Source organism: Hypomesus nipponensis, chromosome 8 (assembly GCF_054491055.1).
Source record: "Hypomesus nipponensis isolate SF chromosome 8, ASM5449105v1, whole genome shotgun sequence".
In the NCBI taxonomy this organism is placed as follows: domain Eukaryota; kingdom Metazoa; phylum Chordata; class Actinopteri; order Osmeriformes; family Osmeridae; genus Hypomesus; species Hypomesus nipponensis.
Genome location: NC_140368.1, coordinates 18199058 through 18218764, shown reverse-complemented (window position 1 = coordinate 18218764; position 19707 = coordinate 18199058). Strand labels below are relative to the sequence as shown.

The 19707-nt window shown below is 44.8% G+C and overlaps 1 protein-coding gene across 2 annotated transcripts; it reads right to left on the bottom strand.

The window, feature by feature from the left end:
* Positions 1–6194: 6194 nt before the first annotated feature.
* Positions 6195–8194, bottom strand: LOC146276191 (uncharacterized). Of its 2 annotated transcripts, XM_084703882.1 has the most exons (9): positions 7794–8194; positions 7444–7514; positions 7180–7356; positions 7028–7089; positions 6859–6945; positions 6730–6771; positions 6488–6661; positions 6375–6410; positions 6195–6275 (listed from the first exon to the last, which is right to left on the bottom strand). In XM_084703882.1, the coding sequence occupies exons 1-8, from the start codon at positions 7949–7951 to the stop codon at positions 6375–6377; spliced, it is 807 nt and encodes a 268-aa protein (XP_084560008.1). In that variant the 5' UTR covers positions 7952–8194; the 3' UTR covers positions 6195–6275. The 2 variants fall into 2 exon arrangements, with proteins under 2 accessions (XP_084560008.1, XP_084560007.1); XM_084703881.1 differs by lacking the exons at positions 6195–6275; positions 6375–6410 and having other exon boundaries at positions 6434–6661.
* Positions 8195–19707: the final 11513 nt, after the last annotated feature.

Sequence of the window (19707 nt, the reverse complement as noted above, 5' to 3'; positions counted from 1 at the left end):
CATCATCTGCAAAAAGCAGCGACTCGATCCTAAAGTCATCAAACCGGACCCCCTCAACACCCTGGCTGCGCCTAGAAATCCTGTCCATATAGGTAATGAACAGAATCGGTGACATAGGGCAGCCCTGGCGGAGTCCAACCCTCACCGGAAACAAGTTCGACTTACTACCGGCAATGCGGACCAAACTCTGGCACCGGTCGTACAGGGACCGGACAGCCCCGATCAGGGAATCCGGTACCCCGTACTCTCGGAGCACCCCCCACATGAGCCCCCGAGGGACACGGTCGATAGCCTTTTCCAAATCCACAAAACATGTGTAGACTGGTTGGGCGAACTCCCATGTACCCTCCAGGACCCCGCGGAGGGTATAGAGCTGGTCCACTGTTCCACGGCCAGGACGAAAACCACATTGCTCCTCCTGAATCCGAGGTTCGACAATCCGGCGGACCCTCCTCTCCAGGACCCCTGAATAGACTTTCCCAGGGAGGCTGAGGAGTGTGATCCCCGTAAAGTTGGAGCACACCCTCCGGCCCCCCTTTTTAAAGAGGGGAACCACCACCGTTCTTTTCGAACTCCTCCCATGCCCGGGTTTTTGCCTCCGCGACCGCCAAAGCCGCGTTCCGCTTGGCCTGCCGGTACACATCAGCTGCCTCAGGAGTCCTACCAGCCAATAAAGCCTGATAGGCCTCCTTCTTCAGCTTGACGGCATCCCTCACCTCCGGAGTCCACCACCGGGTCCGAGGGTTACAGCCGCGACATGCACCGACCGCCTTGCGGCCGCAGCTCCGGTCAGCCGCTTCAACAATGGAGGCCCGGAACATGGCCCATTCGGACTCAATGTCCCTGGCCCCCCCCGAGACATGATTGAAGCTCTCCCGGAGGTGGGAGTTGAAGCTCCTTCTGACAGAGGGTTCCGCCAGCCGTTCCCAGCAGACCCTCACATTACGTTTGGGCCTGCCAGGCCTGACCAGCGTCCTCCCCCACCATCGGAGCCAACTCACCACCAGGTGGTGATCAGTTGACAGCTCCGCCTCCCTCCTCACCCGAGTGTCCAAGACATGCGGCCTCAAGTCCGACGACACGACTACGAAGTCGATCATCGAACTGAGACCTCGGGTGTCCTGGTGCCAGGTGCACATATGGACACCCTTATGCTTGAACATGGTGTTCGTTATGGACAAGCCGTGTTTAGCACAGAAGTCCAACAACAGAACACCACTCGGGTTCAGATCGGGGGGGCCGTTCCTCCCAATCACGCCCCTCCAGGTCTCACTGTCATTGCCCACATGAGCATTGAAGTCCCCCAGGAGGACGAGGGAATCCCCGGGAGGAGCGCTTTCCAGCACCCCCTCCAGAGACTCCAAAAAGGGTTGGTACTCTGAGCTGCCGTTTGGTGCATAAGCACAAACGACAGTGAGGACCCGTGCCCCCACCCGAAGGCGGAGGGAGGCTACCCTCTCATCCACCGGGGTGAACCCCAATGTACAGGCACCGAACCGAGGGGAAACAAGTATTCCCACCCCAGCTCGACGCCTCTCACCAAGGGCAACTCCAGAGTGGAAGAGAGTCCAGCCCCTCTCAAGGAGACTGGTTCCGGAGCCCGTGCTGTGCGTCGAGGCGAGGCCGACTATATCTAGCCGGAAACTCTCTACCTCGCGCACCAGCTCAGGCTCCTTTCCCGCCAGCGAGGTGACGTTCCACGTCCCTAAAGCTAGCTTCTGCAGCCGAGGATCGGACCGCCAAGGCCCCCGCCTTCGGCCGCCGCCCGTCTCACACTGCACCCGACCCCCATGACCCCTCCTGCGGATGGTGAGCCCACTGGAAGAGGGTCCCACGTTGTCTCTTTGGGCTGTGCCTGACCGGGCCCCATGGGAAAAGGCCCGGCCACCAGGCGCTCGCCATCGAGCCCCACCCCCGGGCCTGGCTCCAGGGGGGGGCCCCGGTGACCCGCTTCCGGGCAGGGGCAACTGAGAACCATTGTTGTATTTCTTCATGGTTGGTTTTTTGAGCCACGCTTCGTCTGGTCTTTCACCTGGAACCTGTTTGCCTTGGGAGACCCTACCAGGGGCATAAAGCCCCTGACAACATAGCTTCCAGGATCACTAGGACACGCAAACCCCTCCACCGCGGTAAGGTGGTGACTCAAGGAGGGGTCAGAAATGACATGGCCCAGATATTTTATTTCCTCACAAACACCAAGGGGACTGCCAGATAAATAAAAGGTAGGCAAGGTTAATTTCCTGTCCTGATTACTTCTGACTATCATTATGTGGCTTTTCTTTGCATTATATTTTATATCATGATCTATGCCATGAGAGCACACCCTCAGCGTCTGTTGCAACAGGCTGAGAAGGACCAGATCATCTGCGTACATCAGATGATTGACAACAGATTCACCAACAAGACAGCCTGTATTTGTCTTATTCAGCTGGCTTGATAAGTTTTCCATATACACATTAAACAAAAAGGGAGATAAAATTCCTCCTTGTCGAACTCCGTTACCAACATGGAAAGGAGCTGATACAACATTGTCACATTTAACATGAAAAGTTTGATTGGCATACCACAACACCAAAATCCTCACAAGAGGTTTAGGGACACCTCTCGCTAGCAGCTTCATAAACAGTTTTTCATGACAAATTCGATCGAAAGCTTTGGAAGCATCAATAGAGCATAAAAATACAGATGAATTAAGACTTGTGTATTTAGAGACAATCTCCTTCAGAGCATAGATACAGAGATCAGTACCATGTTTTCTTTTAAAACCAAACTGATTGTCTCCAGTCAGAATATACATTTCCAATTTCAATAAAATAATGTTCTCAAACACTTTAGACAAGATACTGGCCAATGCAATGGGTCGAGGATGCTGTTCAGTTTACCAGCCTTACCTTTAACAACAGACACTAACAGTACTGACATAAGAGTTCGGTAGAACACCATGAACCATAATTCCAGTGAGACACATGGCTAGTAATGGACTGAGTCTATAACTGGCATTTTTTAGATGCTCTGCAGAAATGCAATCCATACCACAAGCTTTGTTGTTGTCTAGCATGTGGATGGCATCATAAATATCTACTGATCTGAACTATCAAGTCTGCAGAGATACCTTTACAGTCAGTAAGATTGTTATTCTGCATCTTTCTGGCCAGCGAGTCTGCTCTCATTGTGTTTTCATTTCTCTTAATAAAACAAGTGCATAATTAAATCTAGCATTTGTGAGTTTTTTGTTATCAAGCAGCACTCCCTGTCTGGGTCTGCCTGCCTCTGACCAGACTCTGAAGGCTTCTCTAGCAGCAGCATGTTGCTCAGACACAAACTCATTCCAGCCAGGCCTTGTGTTAGGGACCTTACTCTTATGACTAATAAAAGGTTCACTGGAAGCATAAAGACATTTGATAATATCATCATACATGGCACTGAGCTCTTCAGCAAGATATTTATCCTTGCAGTTCATATCCGTGCACATTAAGGCATCCCTAGGCAATTCAACATCACTAAGTAAGCTGTCAGTTAATAGAAAATATCTGTGCATAACATCTTTGGTCAATTTTGACCAGTCCAGTTTTCTTGAGGGAGCAGCATTACCCTTGTTGGCCAACAAGAGTACAATCTCAACATTTAGCAGCACAGCAACTGGAATCTGATCAGTGGTGGCCAGCCCATAACACATCTCTATATTTTCCAGTGAGTCATGAGCATCGGCTGTGGTCACAACATGGTCTAGCCAGGGGCCTGTTGCACAAAACTAGGATAAGGGATTAAGCCAGGATATCTTGGTGATCCTGGCTCAATTGATCCGTAATCCGGTTGCACTAAAGATGGATAGGGGGCAGGAGGATATGTTATGGTATAAATTTCCATGGAGATTTATTCTGTGGAGCTAGCCTGCTCCAGACCAGGCTAAATTCCAGGATCTATTTAATCTCATCCCTAATGTCAGTCAGCAGTCACCACAAATGGAAACCAATAGTTATTTCACTGCTCACTATACATTGTTATCACATATAACTAGACCCACTGTCATTATTTAAACGTTTGTGATCATTAATTTCAATGATTTTGGATAAAAAATGATTTTTAGATGATGTTGCTATCATTAGATAATTTACAGTTTCCCATAGACTATAAGGCTATATATAAAATGATAGAATATTAGGGCCACAGAGGGGAAAAAAACACAAGTCATAATATTGTAACCAGTTGTTTTAAAGGAGGACAGTTGTTAAAATGACAGATGTGGGGCATTTCGTGAAATTGTACTTCAGTATGGTTTCATAAACAAAGACATGCTGATGTGCCAGAATATTAAGTATCACATTGTCATAAGTATCAAAACTGTAAAAACAATATGTAGCTTTTCTGCAGAAAGAACCAGCCTCATAAATTTATGACTTTATCCTTTTTCTTCAGTGTGGCCCTAGTACTCTGTCATATAAACAAATACACATTCCATATGAATATAAAAACACAATGTGTAACATTATGTTCCTTTATTGAATAAGGACAAAACAAAGCAGGTAAACCATCAGCTCCTTTCGAAACTGAAGTCACAGTGACTCTACAAGATGGAAAGCACAGAATCCAAGCATATTATACAAAATGATACATACACATTCAAAGGTCTGTATATAACACACCCTGCATGTCTGCACACTAAAATAAATGCAGGACAAATCCATACACATCAACTGAACAGACAAATGAATGGATGCAGTAGCCTCCCTGCAGCCTTGTATTACACACAGTATACCGCACAAACATCATAAGAGGCCAAATTCGTAAAAAAACGAACCCCAAAAAACCCAAATTCCTCTGCCACCGCAGGACATATTTAACCAAAATTGAAAGCACACATACTAACTAAAATAATTCAACACATATTGGTCCCTCAGCAGCCGACCACTGTCGTCATCAGGGAAGATTGCCGGATTGTCCCAGTCCATGGCTGGTGGCACTCTGGGGGCCCTCTCCTTCCTCAGGCAGGCCACATTGTGGAGGACAGCACAAGCCACAGTAATATCACATGCCCTAACAGGGCTGACCCTTAATTTGTGAAGGCAGTGAAAGCGTGCCTTCAGGAGGCCAAAGGTCATTTCAACTCTGGCCCTGGTCCTGGCATGGGCATGGTTGTAGGCCTGCTGTGCTTCCTGGGGGTCTGTGAAAGGTGTCAGGAGAAAAGGCTGGCAGCCATACCCCCTGTCTCCCAGCAACACACCAGAGAATTCACCTGTCAACACAAAATCTCATCATTACTACCTCATAAACACAGTGATATTCTTGACACAGCCATGATGGTTATAAATAGGGGTTGTGTGGCTTACCTTGTGATAGGCACTGATAGATTTCAGAGGCCCGAAAGATTCTGGAGTCATGGACTGAGCCAGGCCATTTTGCCACAACATTGCTGATCACACAGTCAGCATTGCAGACCATCTGAAATCATAAGATGAGGAATATTACACCAATCAATGCACATCACTGGCAATGCAGCGTGTTCGTCAATGGACAATATCAAAAAGTTATGTTCACCTGAACATTAATGCTGTGAAAGGATTTCCTATTCACAAAATCGGCCTCATGGGCACCTGAGGGGGCTTTTATCCTTATGTGTGTGCAGTCCACTGCACCAATGACATTGGGGAAACCTGTCACACAAAGTAATGAGTATCCTACTATGTGTTAACAGTTGTCCTGTAATTTGTAGATCCTCTTACCTGCAATCCTATAGAACTCCTCTTTGATGTCACAGAGTCTTCTGTGGCCAGGGAAGGAGATGAAGACATCTGCTAATGCTTTGATAGCCAGACACACACTCCTTATTGTGCGGCAAATTGTGGCCTTGTTCAGCTGTTCTGCATCCCCCACTGAGTACAGGAAGGCTCCACTAGCAAAAAAGCGCAAGGCCACACAAACCATTTGCTCCACACTCAGTGCATGGCTCCGTGCAGTGCGGTGCTTAATCCTGGGACCCAGTAGTCTGCATAGATACCTGATGCCATCTGCAGAAAACCTGTATCTTTCATATAGATGGTCATCAGGGAAGGCCAGTGGGTCCAACCGGTCCCTGAAGACCCTTTCTCGCCTGAAGGCTCTCCTCAGCACAAGTGCTTCTTCATCCACCACATCTCGCACGAATGGGCATGCCATTGTCAGAGCAGAAAGGAACACACAATTTTGGGCCTTCATATAGGCTAGTGGCCACACCTGGTGCTGGGGTGGTGGGCAAAAGAGGGCGATGCCTTATAACGATGACTTGGTTGTACTGATTGCTGGGAAAATAAAAAAAAAACTTAGAAAGATGCCACCGTCCTGTGTGCTCACAATAAGAGCTCATATGTCATGGCTCACTTGACTTTACGAGAATATACCTAATTTTTATTTTCAGCTGTGTCATCTTCTTGGAGCTGGGGGAGGAAAGAAATAATGATTAATACATTTGTGTTACAGTTAGCATACAGTGTACATTGAAGGCATATCTCACCTCCCTCTCAAGTTTTTTTATTTCAAGGTCCAGTTTCCTAATTGTCCTCTTTTTTATTTCGGACTCCAGTGCAAGATTTTCAATATTTTTCTTCTTGTACTGAATGTCTATGTCTGCCAGTTCTATTTGGCGCCGGAGGTGGTTGCCATACAACTTTCTGATAGCTTGTGAGCTCTGTGAACACAATACAATTAGCGCAGCTGGAATTTGGCAGGATGTGGTGTCCTTTTATTAATACGCACTATGTTGCCAGGCTGGTTTTCCCACTGTATAGCATCTGGGTCCTGTAAAAGAAATTAGATTTTTTGATTTTGATGAGGACTCCTCACCATTGTAGAGTAAATAGTACTTTCACAGTCTTAACATGATACCTCATGCCTTCTGGAATCCAGAGAGATGGTCTCCTCCTCATCATCGTCTCCATCATGTGCTGTTGCTGCTGCACTGGGGCCTTCACCCTATCACATTTAATCGGATTCATATTGAAGCTAGTAGACAAGACATGCCAGGCCTACAGTATGTCTTTGATGGAGTACTCACTGGATCAGCATCGTCTGGTGCTTGTGCTGGTGGCTCTAACAGGAACACAGTGCTGCCAGACACTGCAAGGCAATAGGTAAACCAAAGTCAGACAGTCCAAATTGATTCAATATGAATGTGGTTGTATCCCATGTAGAGATGGAAGGACATACCTTGAATGAAGCTGGTGGCATCTTGGGAGGAACCTATGCTTGTCTCTTTCCCCCCAGGGATCCCCTCTAAGACGGGCCTGCCTTTATTTAGCTCCAAGGCCATGTCCTCTGCTGGGGTAAGGTCAGCCTTTGGTGACCCACCACCCGTGCCTTGTCTGTGGGTATTCTTTTTCACTGCTAAAACAGTACAGACAATGTGTGAGCAGGCACCTTCTGGGTACAATATATGCTTGTGCTTTGTTAAATATTAGTCAGGGACCATACCATTCTGCAGAATGTTCTTGTATTTGATTTTGACCTGCTGCCATGTCCGTTTTGGCCCGTTCATGTTTAATCTACACACACACACATATTTAATGGAGTCACACTGCAAAAAATTACTTGGTATTTTTGTCTTGTTTTCAGTAAAAATACCAAAAAATTTATCATAGCTTTATACAGTGTGATGGAGTTACTTTACACAATTTCACTCATATCTGCAGTGCATTTCAATTAAAAATTTAACCGTTTCATAATTACAGTACAACTGCATTTTTGGAGATGTGAATTAAATATTTGAATTGTAATTGTGATGTTTCAGCGGAGCGGTGAGTGTGTAATTGTGCACTACTTACGCATTCAGGCGGTCTGCAATACTTTGCCACGCTTTTTCTCTTTGCTTTATCACTGTGGCGGTGTTGCCTTTCTTCTTAATTATATCTTTTACCTCCTCGTATGCCTCCATGAGGATTTGTGCTTCCGACGGGGAAAAGTACGCGGCTCTAGTTGCCATGGTAAATCAGTTAATCTGTGATCTGTGGCGGGGTCTATTTGAGTGAGCCGTGAGCGCGCACCTATCCAGGATTGGTTTCACCTGGCTTAATGAATCCGTGTCTGCTCATCCTGGCTTGGTCTTTGTGCAACCAATTAAGCCTGGACGCACATGTTTTGGCTTCATTGAGCTCAGCTGAGTCATTTATCCCGGATGTCTTAATTCTACTTTTGTGCAACAGGCCCCAGGAAGTTGTGTGCTACGCTTCACTTACACAGGTAAAACTTGTATCAGGCAATAACGCTTGATATAATTAATTTAGTTTCATGACAGAACTGCTGCAGATGTTGTGCGAATAAACACTTATCTGACATTTCAGCATTAAAATCACCCATGACATAGACACAACATGAACTATTGTCCTCTATCAAGGACTGAATAAAAACTAACCTGTTCTGAAGTTCATCCTCATGGTCATAGGATTCATATGGTGTGTACACATTTAAAATAGTAAATTTATTTTCATTATGATTAAACTCCAACCCAATAGCCCAGTCAATGTTAAGCCGCACCACCTTTATCGTTGGGTCATATTTTATGTTCCACAGTATAGCTACACCACCAGCTATCCTCCCACGAACCATTCTCATGCTGAGATCGGTAGTGGACTCTCCAGCACCATGAAAGTTCTTGTGTAGGGAGTTCAATTTGTCCAGATCTTGCTTGGCCATCCAGGTTTCTTGAAGGCAGACAATGTCACTCTCGTCCAGCAATGTGTCCACCACCAAACGTCTTGATCTATCAGCAGTATGTCCTACTCAGAGGCCACGACCGTTGTAGGATACAACCCGCATTAATGATCTACCACGGACCCATCAGGGCAGCTGGCCGGTGTGTCTGTCTCCCTGGTCTCTACAAATAGGCCTACATTCACCCCAGCATCATGACTGAGCTGGAGCTCAGTACCCTGAGAGCGGGGGGTTTGCTCTGGTCTAGCTTTTTTGATAGTATAGACCAAGAGTAACTACCATACCACAAATGGCCCACCATTACCCATAGGTGGTGCTACAGGCCACGCCCTAAAGCACAAAGATACAAGGCTTTCTGGAATGGATAGGCTCACCAAGCCCCCACCCTTCACTTCTTGGCTTGAAATAAAGGCCCTTGTGGATCTTGATGGTATTGCATTTCAGATTTAGTATCCCATTGGTAATTCTGCAGAATTGATTTTTTGATACAGTTACAATTTGTCAAGAATAAACGTTTTCAATGGTTCGCAATGTTTGGAGGAATCCACCATTACTGCTTGCAGTTATATTTGGTGGCCAAGCCGCGAAGCGGCGAAGCCACTTAAGTGATTCTACCTTTTCTTATTATTATTGGTGGCCAAGCGGCGAAGCCACATAAGTGATTCTACCTTTTCTTATTATTATTGGTGGCCAAGCCGCAAAGCGGCGAAGCCAAATTAGTGATTCTACCTTTTCTTATTAGGGGCCAAGCAGCGAAGCTGTTTTTCTATTATTGGGTGTGCTTTGCCTTCGGCAAGGGCACAACCATTGTTATCTCACATATATATTATTATTATTTATTTTCCCACCCCTAAAACTTTGTCAATATTTGGACTACATAGGCAACCTAGGTGTCAAAAGTTTCGTCTTGGTAGCGATTGAGTTGCTTGTATCGGGATTTACGTTCCGTTGCACGGCTTAGTAGAAATTACGCTTTTGTGACGAAAAGTGAAGCTAACGGTGGCTAACTTGCTAGCCACAGTCACTGACGCCACCAACGTCACTAACGTCCCAGTCACTGACGCCACTAACGTCACTAACGTCACGAAAACTCGCGTGACTATCTCTAGCAGAACATTAGTTTAGCAGCTGTTAACTTCTGGGAGATGGCTAGGCTTAGGCTAACTTCTTTACAGCAAGGCAGCTGCAGAAACGCCACAAACAAAGAGGCCTGGGTGATAACTATTTGCTCATTTTACTTTGTGATATGACACACAATTGTGATGTGTAATGTACAATATAAGGTAATATTATTAAGGAAGTACATCTACTTTCGGAAACGGTAGTCTACAATTTCACTGAAGCATTCGCATCATGACGGGCAACACATACTGCGGTCTATGATGCATCTGTTTTCAATCATTAAAATAAACATTCCTCACAAATACATTTTCGTTGTAGGATTTATTAAGACATTAGATTACAACTAAACGATTTGTTGGTGAAATTATCATTACCTGTGGTTTTAAACCAGTGTAGCTCACTGCAACGCTGTTGCAATGTACTGTAGCATAGTCTCTAGAAGAACGCTAGTACTGTAGCGTTAGCTAAAAAAAACATCTCCACAGCTGTTAACAGCTCGTAGGATGTCAAACGGCGGCTCATGTTCGGCACTACCCCTTACTTCAAAAGTATTTCAATAGGTGAACCTATCTGACTAGTGACTACTAACCTGAACTCCATTGCCACAGCCTAAACTTTGTCAATCTGTTCATGAAAATAATTCATTTCAGCCTAGACCGTACAACGGAATTAACTTTAAATCGAATTAAACCAACGCAATCGCTACCAAGACAGTTGTACAGTAGTAGTAGCCTACAATTTACCAAGGCAGCTTCTCCACACAGCAGGTCCATATTGCATTTTGCTTTGTTACTGACAATGATCGCTACCACTGACATTTTTATGAATGAGTGATTTCCCCCTAACTAAATGTCAAGTTTATTCACGTTTTTGGGGGCATATTTTCATGGTACTATTTTAATCGCGATTCCATCTGAGATAGCTACTGCTGGTAACGTCGTTGTTAAAATAAGCTTCAAAGGGGGTTCTTTATTAATGAATGAATGCAATATGAGTAGGCTAAATGCCATAAAATATCACGAGAAGGGAAAAACTTGCTATGACATTTAAGTCATAGAGATTAGGTCAATTTTTACACCGGTCTGCCAAATGTTTTCGTTTTACATTGTGATATGAAACACGTTTGTGAAATGTAACTAACTAGCTAAATATGATAGCTCTATAGCTACTACGCTGATATTATTAGAGCTAAGCTAGTAGATCTACTTTCGGAAACAGTGGTCTGCTATTTCACAGAGGAGTTAGCTCTAGCTGTTACCCCAGCACATCTGCTAATATCTGCAGTGTTACCAAGTGTTAGACCTAGCTACAGCTAACTTGCTACCTTGTAATGTTAGTCTTCCGTTCCAGACCTCTTCTGGGAGGTACTGTACAAATCGTCCAGCCACCAGCTAGTTTCGTAGTGGTAGCCAGTTCGCTAAAAAAAATCTAGCTAGTCTAGTCAACTTTGTTGTCTTTGGTAGAATACAAAGTGATTATTTAAAGTCAAGTAGCTAAGCGAAATGTTCGGTTTACACATAACAACAGACCAGGATGGTTTACAAAGATGCCTTTTCCATTCATACGTCTGAGCTTGCTTTTAAATAACAGAAAACACTAATATATGGAGTTTAGATGGTTTTATGAATCAATAAGTCCTACACCAGATTGCGATCTACTTGGGTCGGAGTTGGGACCCACCACTTGAGAAACACGGTCCTACACATAATTAGACTAACTGTAATATTGACGTCCCATAGCCTACAATTGACCTTTTAAATATAGCAAAGATGGGTGTTGATTTTTTAATCCTTAATGTATTGTGTAAAATTAGCTACATTATGCTGATGTCTTTCTAACCCGGTGCAACAGGTGCCCTGAGAGGATTAAGGAGTTGAAGAAGCAGATGCTGTGTCTTCCTCTTGTTGGGCAACCAACAAGTTGTTTATCTGATTACAATTTAATAAGTTACCTAGCGCTGCATCTTCATGAGCTACATTTGGCCTCCTTCTCTTCCAACCAACCAGTATCACCTCTCCTCCATCTGAGTGATGCATGTAATTTTTACAAACTTATTATCAAGGGAACACAATGGTCAGAACTGCAGTCATACACTTAAACGCTTTTTAAAATATGTAAACACCAGAAGACTAGGGGCAGCTGGGGCAGCCGCAAGCACACCCTCACAATTTCCCCAGAAATTGTATGCTCTCTAGTTATTGTTAGTATTATTATTAGGATTCCTCCGTAAGGAGGAAACCTATTGTTATTGGTGGTTTTATTATTTGTAATTCTTGTACCATGGGAGTCAATGGCAGCCCCTAGACCCCATCGACAACTTTTTGTGAAATTTGGCACACTCATTAAGGACAGTTTCTTCTATACCTACACCAAGTTTCATGTCTCCCATTAGACCACTCTAGCACCACCAATGGGTCAAAGTTGGACTTGTGTTTACACACGCAACTTTTGAACCGTATGACTCATTTTCAAAAATGAGGTACCATTGGATTCCCTGGATCAAGCCGAGTTCAACGCACACCATGGCCTTAATTTCCGGTTATATAGATTTCCCGCCATTTCCAGTTTTATCAAAAACCTTTGAAAGCCTACTCCTCCTACAATTTTTGTCATATCTTCTTCAAAATCACCAGAGATGATCTTCAGACCAAGCCTCACAAAATGTATCGAAGGATATTTGATTTAGCAAACCGTTTGTCCAGTACAGCCAATCAAATTCTGCAGAAAAGCCGCCAAACAGGAAGTGAAGCCATATCTCAGCAGTTCTTTGAAGCAGTGACACCAAAGTTGGTACGCCTACTCGGAACTTTATTCTAAGGATGTTCTCCAAAAATGGTGTCATGTGACTAAAAGGGGGCGTGGCCGGAAGCATAAACGTGTTTTGGCTAATAACTGTTGAAGTATTTACCTTAATAAAGTAATTTCTTTGTCTCTTGATGTCTTGTGAGATATCAAGCTTGACCATCGATAATATTTCATAACAACCGAATTGACGCGGCCGCCATTTTGGATTTAATGGAAAAGTGTAAAAACCTTTTACACGCCCCAAATTTTGTCCAATGTTTACAAAATTTGGCACAGATGATCTTCAGACCAAGCTTCACAAAGGTGTCTGATGGATTTTCAAATTTTCGAAACCGTTTGTTCGGTAGAGCCGATCAAAGGCGGCGGCGAAGCCACAAAAGACACGTTAGAGCGTAACTCAGCAACCATTTTAGCGATTGTCACCGAACTTGGGTTCCATCGTTCCCAAGAGGAGCAGAGGAGGCCTGTGGTGTTACACCGGAAAAAAAACACTTTAAACACTCAGTACTTTGGAACGCAAACAGATATTTCAACCAAACTTGGTGTGTTGCATGAGTGCAACAGGTTATTGTGACTTAATTGTTGCGCAAGTGCTATGGAGGCCATGTCCTGCTCTGGACTGCTTGGCCCCTCCATTGCTGCTTGCAGCTATATTTATTATTATTACACTTCTTCTGTCATTGGAGTCTATGGCAGCCCCTAGAACCGTATGGTAAAAAGTTGTGAAATTTGGCACACTTATTAAGCACAGTCCCCTCTTTATATTCACCAAGTTTCATGTCTCTCATTGGAGCACTATAGCGCCACCAACTGGTCAAAGTTGGACTTGTGTTTACACACGTAACTTTTGAACCGTATGACCGATTTTCAAAAATGAGGTACCATTGGATTCCCTGGATCAAGACGAGTTCAACACACCCTATGACGCCAATTTCCAGTTATATAGATTTTCCACCATTTTGAATTTTAAGGAAACACGTTTTTTCGCTTCAACTACTTTTATTTTTTTCAAATCTTCCCCAGAATTGGCACACATTATCATCAGACCAACCCTCACAGAAGTTATCAAAGGATATTCGATTTTCAAAACCGTTTGTCCGGTACAGCCAATCAAAATCGGCAACAAAGCAACCAAACAGGAAGTTGGGTCATATCTCAGCTAATCTTTGAGAAATCAACACCAAACTTAATATGATGACTCGGAACCCTCTTCTGAGGCTGTCCAATTAATTTGGTGTCATGTGATCACTGGGCGTGGCCGCAGGAAGCAAAAATGTGTTTTGGCCAATAACTGTTGATTTGTTTGCTTTTATTAAGTGATTCCTTTGTCTCATGATATGTTGGGACATCCCCTATGTGATACATGATAACTTTTGATAATAGCCGAATTGATCCGGCCGCCATTTTGAATTAATTGAAAAACGTTTTTTCTTTACTCCTCCTACACATGTTGTCCAATCTTCACCAAATTTGGCAGAGAGTATCTTCAGACCAAGCGTCACAAAGGGTTTCACATGATTTTTTGATTTTCAGAACCGTTTGCCCGGTACAGGGAGTCAAAATGTGCAATTAAGCCAGCAAACAGGAAGTTGGGTCGTATCTCGGCAAATCTTTGATGGATTCACACCAAACTTGCTGCATGCACTCGGAACCCTGTTCCGAGGATTCTAAAGTGTTTTATGGGTCATTTGACAGCTTGGCCACCACATTGCTGCTTGCAGCTATATTTATTATTATTACACTTCTTCTCCCATTGGAGTCTATGGAAGCCCCTAGAACCATCTGGTAAAAAGTTGTGAAATTTGGCACACTCATTAAGCACAGTCCCCTCTTTATATTCACCAAGTTTCATGTCACCCATTGGAGCACTCTAGCGCCACCAACTGGTCAAAGTTGGACTTGTGTTTACACATGTAACTTTTGAACCGTATGACCGATATTAAAAAATCTGGTACCGTTGGATTCCCTGGATCAAGACGAGCTGAACTATGACGTCAATTTCCGGTTATATCGATTTTCGGCCATTTTTTTATTTTTTTTAATTTTTTTTGCTTCTCCTCCAATTTTTTTCCAATCTTCCCCAGAATTGGTACACATCATCATCAAACCAACCCTCACAGAACTGATCAAAGGATATTTGATATTCAAAACCGTTTGTCCGGTACAGCCAATCGGCAACAAAGCAACCAAACAGGCCGTTAAGTTAAGTAGCTAGCTAGAGATCTGTTCAGGGTACTTGCCGCCGCGTGAGACCCAGACCTTTGTTTACATAATTAGGGTCTTTGTAGAAAGCAGCTAAATAGCCCTGACTCTGTAACCAGATTCAGAGCGAACAGTGTTTTTACTGAATGTACGTCGTGACTGCCTCCTGACCAAGTAAGTGACTTTAACTTGTAGTTTTGTGTTGTGTTGTTGCTAATTCTTGTGTCTGGGCAGGGCTGTTAGACAGCAGCTATCCAGGCCGTTAAGTTAAGTAGCTAGCTAGAGATCTGTTCAGGGTACTTGCCACCGACTGAGACCCTGACCTTTGTTTACCTAATTAGGGTCATTGTCAGCTGCGCCTTGCATATTTAAGGCGGTTAGCACTACAGAGGCAGCCTCGTCTGGCAGCCTCGTCGCACAAAGACTCAGTCGCACAAAGACAAACGAGTCTACCTGCGGAGTCCGACGAGGAGGATCACCTCTTCTGATAAGTATCAACCTATTTATATTCATAATTAGATCATATTCTACCTAGAACTTATTCTTAGCTAGCATGTGTTTCTTTAGCATTCCTGTTCATTACACTACCCGTAGACGTAGATATGTCACAAAGTATATACGGTCAACTTATAACCTTCACTACCTATCCAGATCTTCTCCACCTGCCCTCTCTCTTTCTTTAGGGCTCTGGAACTGCCAGTCTGCTGTGAACAAGGCAGACTTCATCCCGGCGTTTGCATCCCATGCTTCTCTTTATGCCCTTGCGCTGACAGAGACGTGGATCCGCCCAGAGAACACTGCAACTCCAGCTGCTCTGTCCGTCAACCACTACTTCACTCACTCACCCCGCTCAACCGGACGGGGTGGTGGGACAGGTTTGCTTCTTTCCCCTCATATTAAATACACATCCACACCACTCTCCTTTACTGCCAAATCATTTGAACACCATTATGTGAAGATAACTTATCCTATCAAAGCATGCTTAATTGTTCTTTATCGCCCGCCAGGACCGCTTGCTGACTTTGTGGAGGAGCTGGACATGCTCCTCGGCGTCCTCCCGGATGATGGAACCCCCCTGATAGTCCTTGGGGACTTCAACATCCACCTCCAGGGAACGCAGGCTGTCGACTTCTTGTCCCTCCTGACCTCCTTTGACTTGACGCTGCTGAGCACACCGGCGACCCACAAGGCAGGCAAACAGCTAGACCTCATCCTGACACGTAACTGTATCACTGACTTATCCTCTGTAACCCCACTGCACATTTCTGATCACTTCTTTATCAAATTCTCTGTCTCTCTCCCTCCAACCTCCCCTCCCCTCGTAACTTTCCGGCGCAACCTCCGCTCCCTATCCCCCTCCCATTTCTCCTCGGTTGTAACATCCTCCCTCCCTCCCATTGACGAGTTCTCGTCCCACCCCACTAACACTGCCACTGACACCCTGTTAACCACTTTAACTGCATCACTTGACTCTCTCTGTCCCCTGTCAACCAGGCCTGCGCGATCTTCTCCCTCCTGCCCGTGGCTTACGGATGTTATTTGTGAAGAGCGGTCCACCCTTCGAGCAGCTGAGAGGAGATGGCGCAAGTCCAAAGACGGTCTGGACCTTGATAAGTATCACTCTCTCCTTAAATCCTTCTCTTCTCACATAACTGGTGCTAAATCCCTCTACTTTCTTAACAAAATTAACTCTGCTTCAAACCCCCACAAACTTTTCTCTACCTTCTCCACCCTTCTTAACCCACCTCCCCCCCCCCTCCACCCTGACAGCAGACGACTTCTCCTCCTTCTTTGAGGAAAAAGTCTCCGACATTAGCAGTCGGTTGCCTAAACCCACCTTTCTTACCCCCTCACCACTCATGACTGACCCAACTAAATGTCTAAACTCTTTCTCTCCCCTGTCCAAGTCAGAGCTCTCTGACCTCATTCTCTCTCATCGCCCCACCTCCTGCCCCCTTGATCCTGTCCCCTCCCCTCTCTTTCAAACCATCTCCCCCTCTATCATAACTTTTCTGCTCCATGTCTTAAACTCCTCTCTTACCTCTGGCACCTTCCCCTCTGCCTTCAAACAGGCCAGAGTTACCCCTCTACTCAAAAAACCCTGCCTTAACCCTGCTGTCCTCCAGAACTACAGACCGGTATCACTGCTACCCTTCTTTTCTAAAACAATTGAACGTGCTGTATCTAACCAACTGTCTAACTTTCTCTCTCAGAACAACCTGCTTGACCCCAACCAATTGGGCTTCAAGACCGGCCACTCCACAGAGACTTCCCTCCTTTCAGTCACCACTGCCTTCCAGTCTGCCAGAGCGGCTTCGAGGTCATCCGTCATCATTCTGCTGGACCTTTCTACAGCGTTTGACACGGTTAACCACCAGATCCTGCTCTCCAGACTTTCTGAGATGGGCATCACTGGCACTGCACTCCAGTGGATCTCATCCTACCTCTCGGGAGGATGTCTCCTCGGGTCTCCTGGGGAGGCAAACTGTCTGACCCTCACCAGCTCTCCACCGGTGTCCCACAGGGCTCCGTCCTTGGACCCCTCCTCTTCTTTCTGTACACCACCTCACTTGGACCAATCATCACCTCCCATGGCTTCTCCTATTACTGCTACGCTGACGACACCCAGCTGTACCTGTCGTTCCCCCCGACCGATCCGGGGATCTCAGCTAGGATTGAAGCCTGCCTCGCAAACATCTCCGCCTGGATGACCGAGCACCACCTCCAACTGAACCTCACCAAAACGGAACTTCTCATCATCCCGGCTAAACCCTCCATCTCCCACGATCTGTCAATCACCCTGGGATCTGCGACGGTGACCCCCTCATCCTCTGCCAGGAACCTTGGGGTTACCATGGATGACAAGCTCTCCCTCACGGCCCACATCGCCGCAGTCTCCCGATCTTGTAGATTTACCCTCTACAACATCCGGAAGATCAGGAGATACCTGTCTGAGCACTCCACCCAGCTGCTAGTCGAAGCACTGGTCCTCTCCAAGTTGGACTACTGCAACTCGCTGCTTGCTGGTCTCCCAGCATGTGCAACCCGCCCTCTTCAGAGGATTCAGAACGCAGCGGCCCGCCTGGTCTACAATCTACCCAGACGCTCCCATGTTACCCCGCTCCTCATCTCTCTCCACTGGCTACCCATCAACGCCCGTATCAGATTCAAGACCCTGGTACTGACCTTCCGAGCAGTGAACGGGACTGCACCCGTCTACATCAAGTCTCTCCTGCAACCACCCCCACCCGTCACCTACGGTCTTCTTCAGACAACCGCCTGGTGGTCCCACCGCTCAAGACTGCCCGGTCCCAACACAAGCTCTTCTCCTGCCTGGCCCCCCAATGGTGGAACCAGCTCCCCACCTCCATCAGGGACACTGACTGTCTCCCCACTTTCAAGAAAAGGCTCAAGACGCACTTGTTCCGGTAGTACAACGGCACTTAAGAATGCTTGGCTGGACTTGTTAGTTAGTTTCCTCCAGGATCACAATGACTCTTATTAAGTGACTCGTTGCTCTTTTAGGTTAGATATAACGAAGGTAAGTCTTGTACTCGCTGTGAAATATTTTACTGTTGATTATTCTTCTACAGGTACAGTCCTGCACTTTTGTGGTTCATGTTGTTTTAATTTGTAACTTGTATAACTGCATACTCTTATGGGTCTTCCCTTTTGGCACTTGTTTAGCTTTTTCACAATGTATGCTTCATGTTTTGGCTACTTGCAATGTTTGGGACAATCTCGTTGTTATGATCAGTGACCTATGCTCTTTTGTAAAGCTCTCTCTTGGAAGTCGCTTTGGATAAAAGCGTCTGCTAAATGAATAAATTAATAAATGAAATGAATGAATTATTTTTTTGTAATCAATTTTGTTTATTATTGGAAAAAATTTACTATGAAAAGTCATACTTGCAGAGGGAATTCCGAATATTTAATTTAAAGTTTAAATTTCCTTTCACATTTCATGGTATGTAGGCTATACTTATTTTTATTTATGTAAATCTGTTCAAGTGTTTATACTTCCGTGTTCATACACATCATTATATTTGTAATCATTTACATCCTGTTTTGGTGCGTGATTGACATTCTAATGTTTATTGCAGCTTTATATACAAAATAACTAATTGAGTTGGAACCATTTGCTGACAGCTTGGTCCCCCCCAGTTCAAAAATTCCATCTGCACCCCTGGGAATACCTATGTGGTGTCACAAACAGAATGAACACCATCCAGTTAATGTTGTGACCATCCACCCAATATATTAAACTGGTTGAACTTTTGGTCTTGATATTTCCAAGAAAAAAATAACATTTGTTTCCTCTGAAAAGTTTTTATATTAGGTGATTTAGAATGTGTAGGAAAATAAATCAAGTACAGGGCTAAGATCTCTGAAGATCTCAAAGAAACAGTAAACTTCAGAAAATATATTAGCAAATAGTTTCTGTAATCATATTCTGATCAATTTATTAATGATGTCAGGACATATGTCGGATGTCCCAAACGGAAATCAGAAAAGGCTGCTTATGGTTGCTTTTTTTTTTTTACAGTAGGTGATCAGGAAACAAAGACATTCAAACACTGCTCGCCATTAATTACACTACTTATTTGTTAATCAATCATTATTGTGACCGAATGGTGACAGAAATGGCCCCAAAAAATCGTAGTTGTAATTCATTGTATCAGAAAGGGGTAATCTATGAAACATATAAAAATAACTGCAAACAAAGTATATTCGAGAGTGTCTTCAGGCAGCTGTGAAAAAGCCACAGTTGAAGCTGCAGGTCCACTAGCATGAAAGAGCCCTTTGTACACACAGATAAGTTGTATGTTCAGCCTGATTTCAGGCTTCAAGAGGAATCAATGGCTCTGTCTGTTTCTGGTTTGTTGTCTTTGTCCTATT

Excerpts from the sequence above, each read along its gene's own strand:
- LOC146276191 (XM_084703881.1), bottom strand. The coding sequence starts at position 7,951 with ATGGCAACTAGAGCCGCGTACTTTTCCCCGTCGGAAGCACAAATCCTC. Across the intron at positions 7,090-7,179 it reads TGCCACCAGCTTCATTCAAG|TGTCTGGCAGCACTGTGTTC; the intron begins GTATGTCCTTCC and ends ATTGCCTTGCAG. Across the intron at positions 6,772-6,858 it reads TGGATTCCAGAAGGCATGAG|GACCCAGATGCTATACAGTG; the intron begins GTATCATGTTAA and ends TTTCTTTTACAG.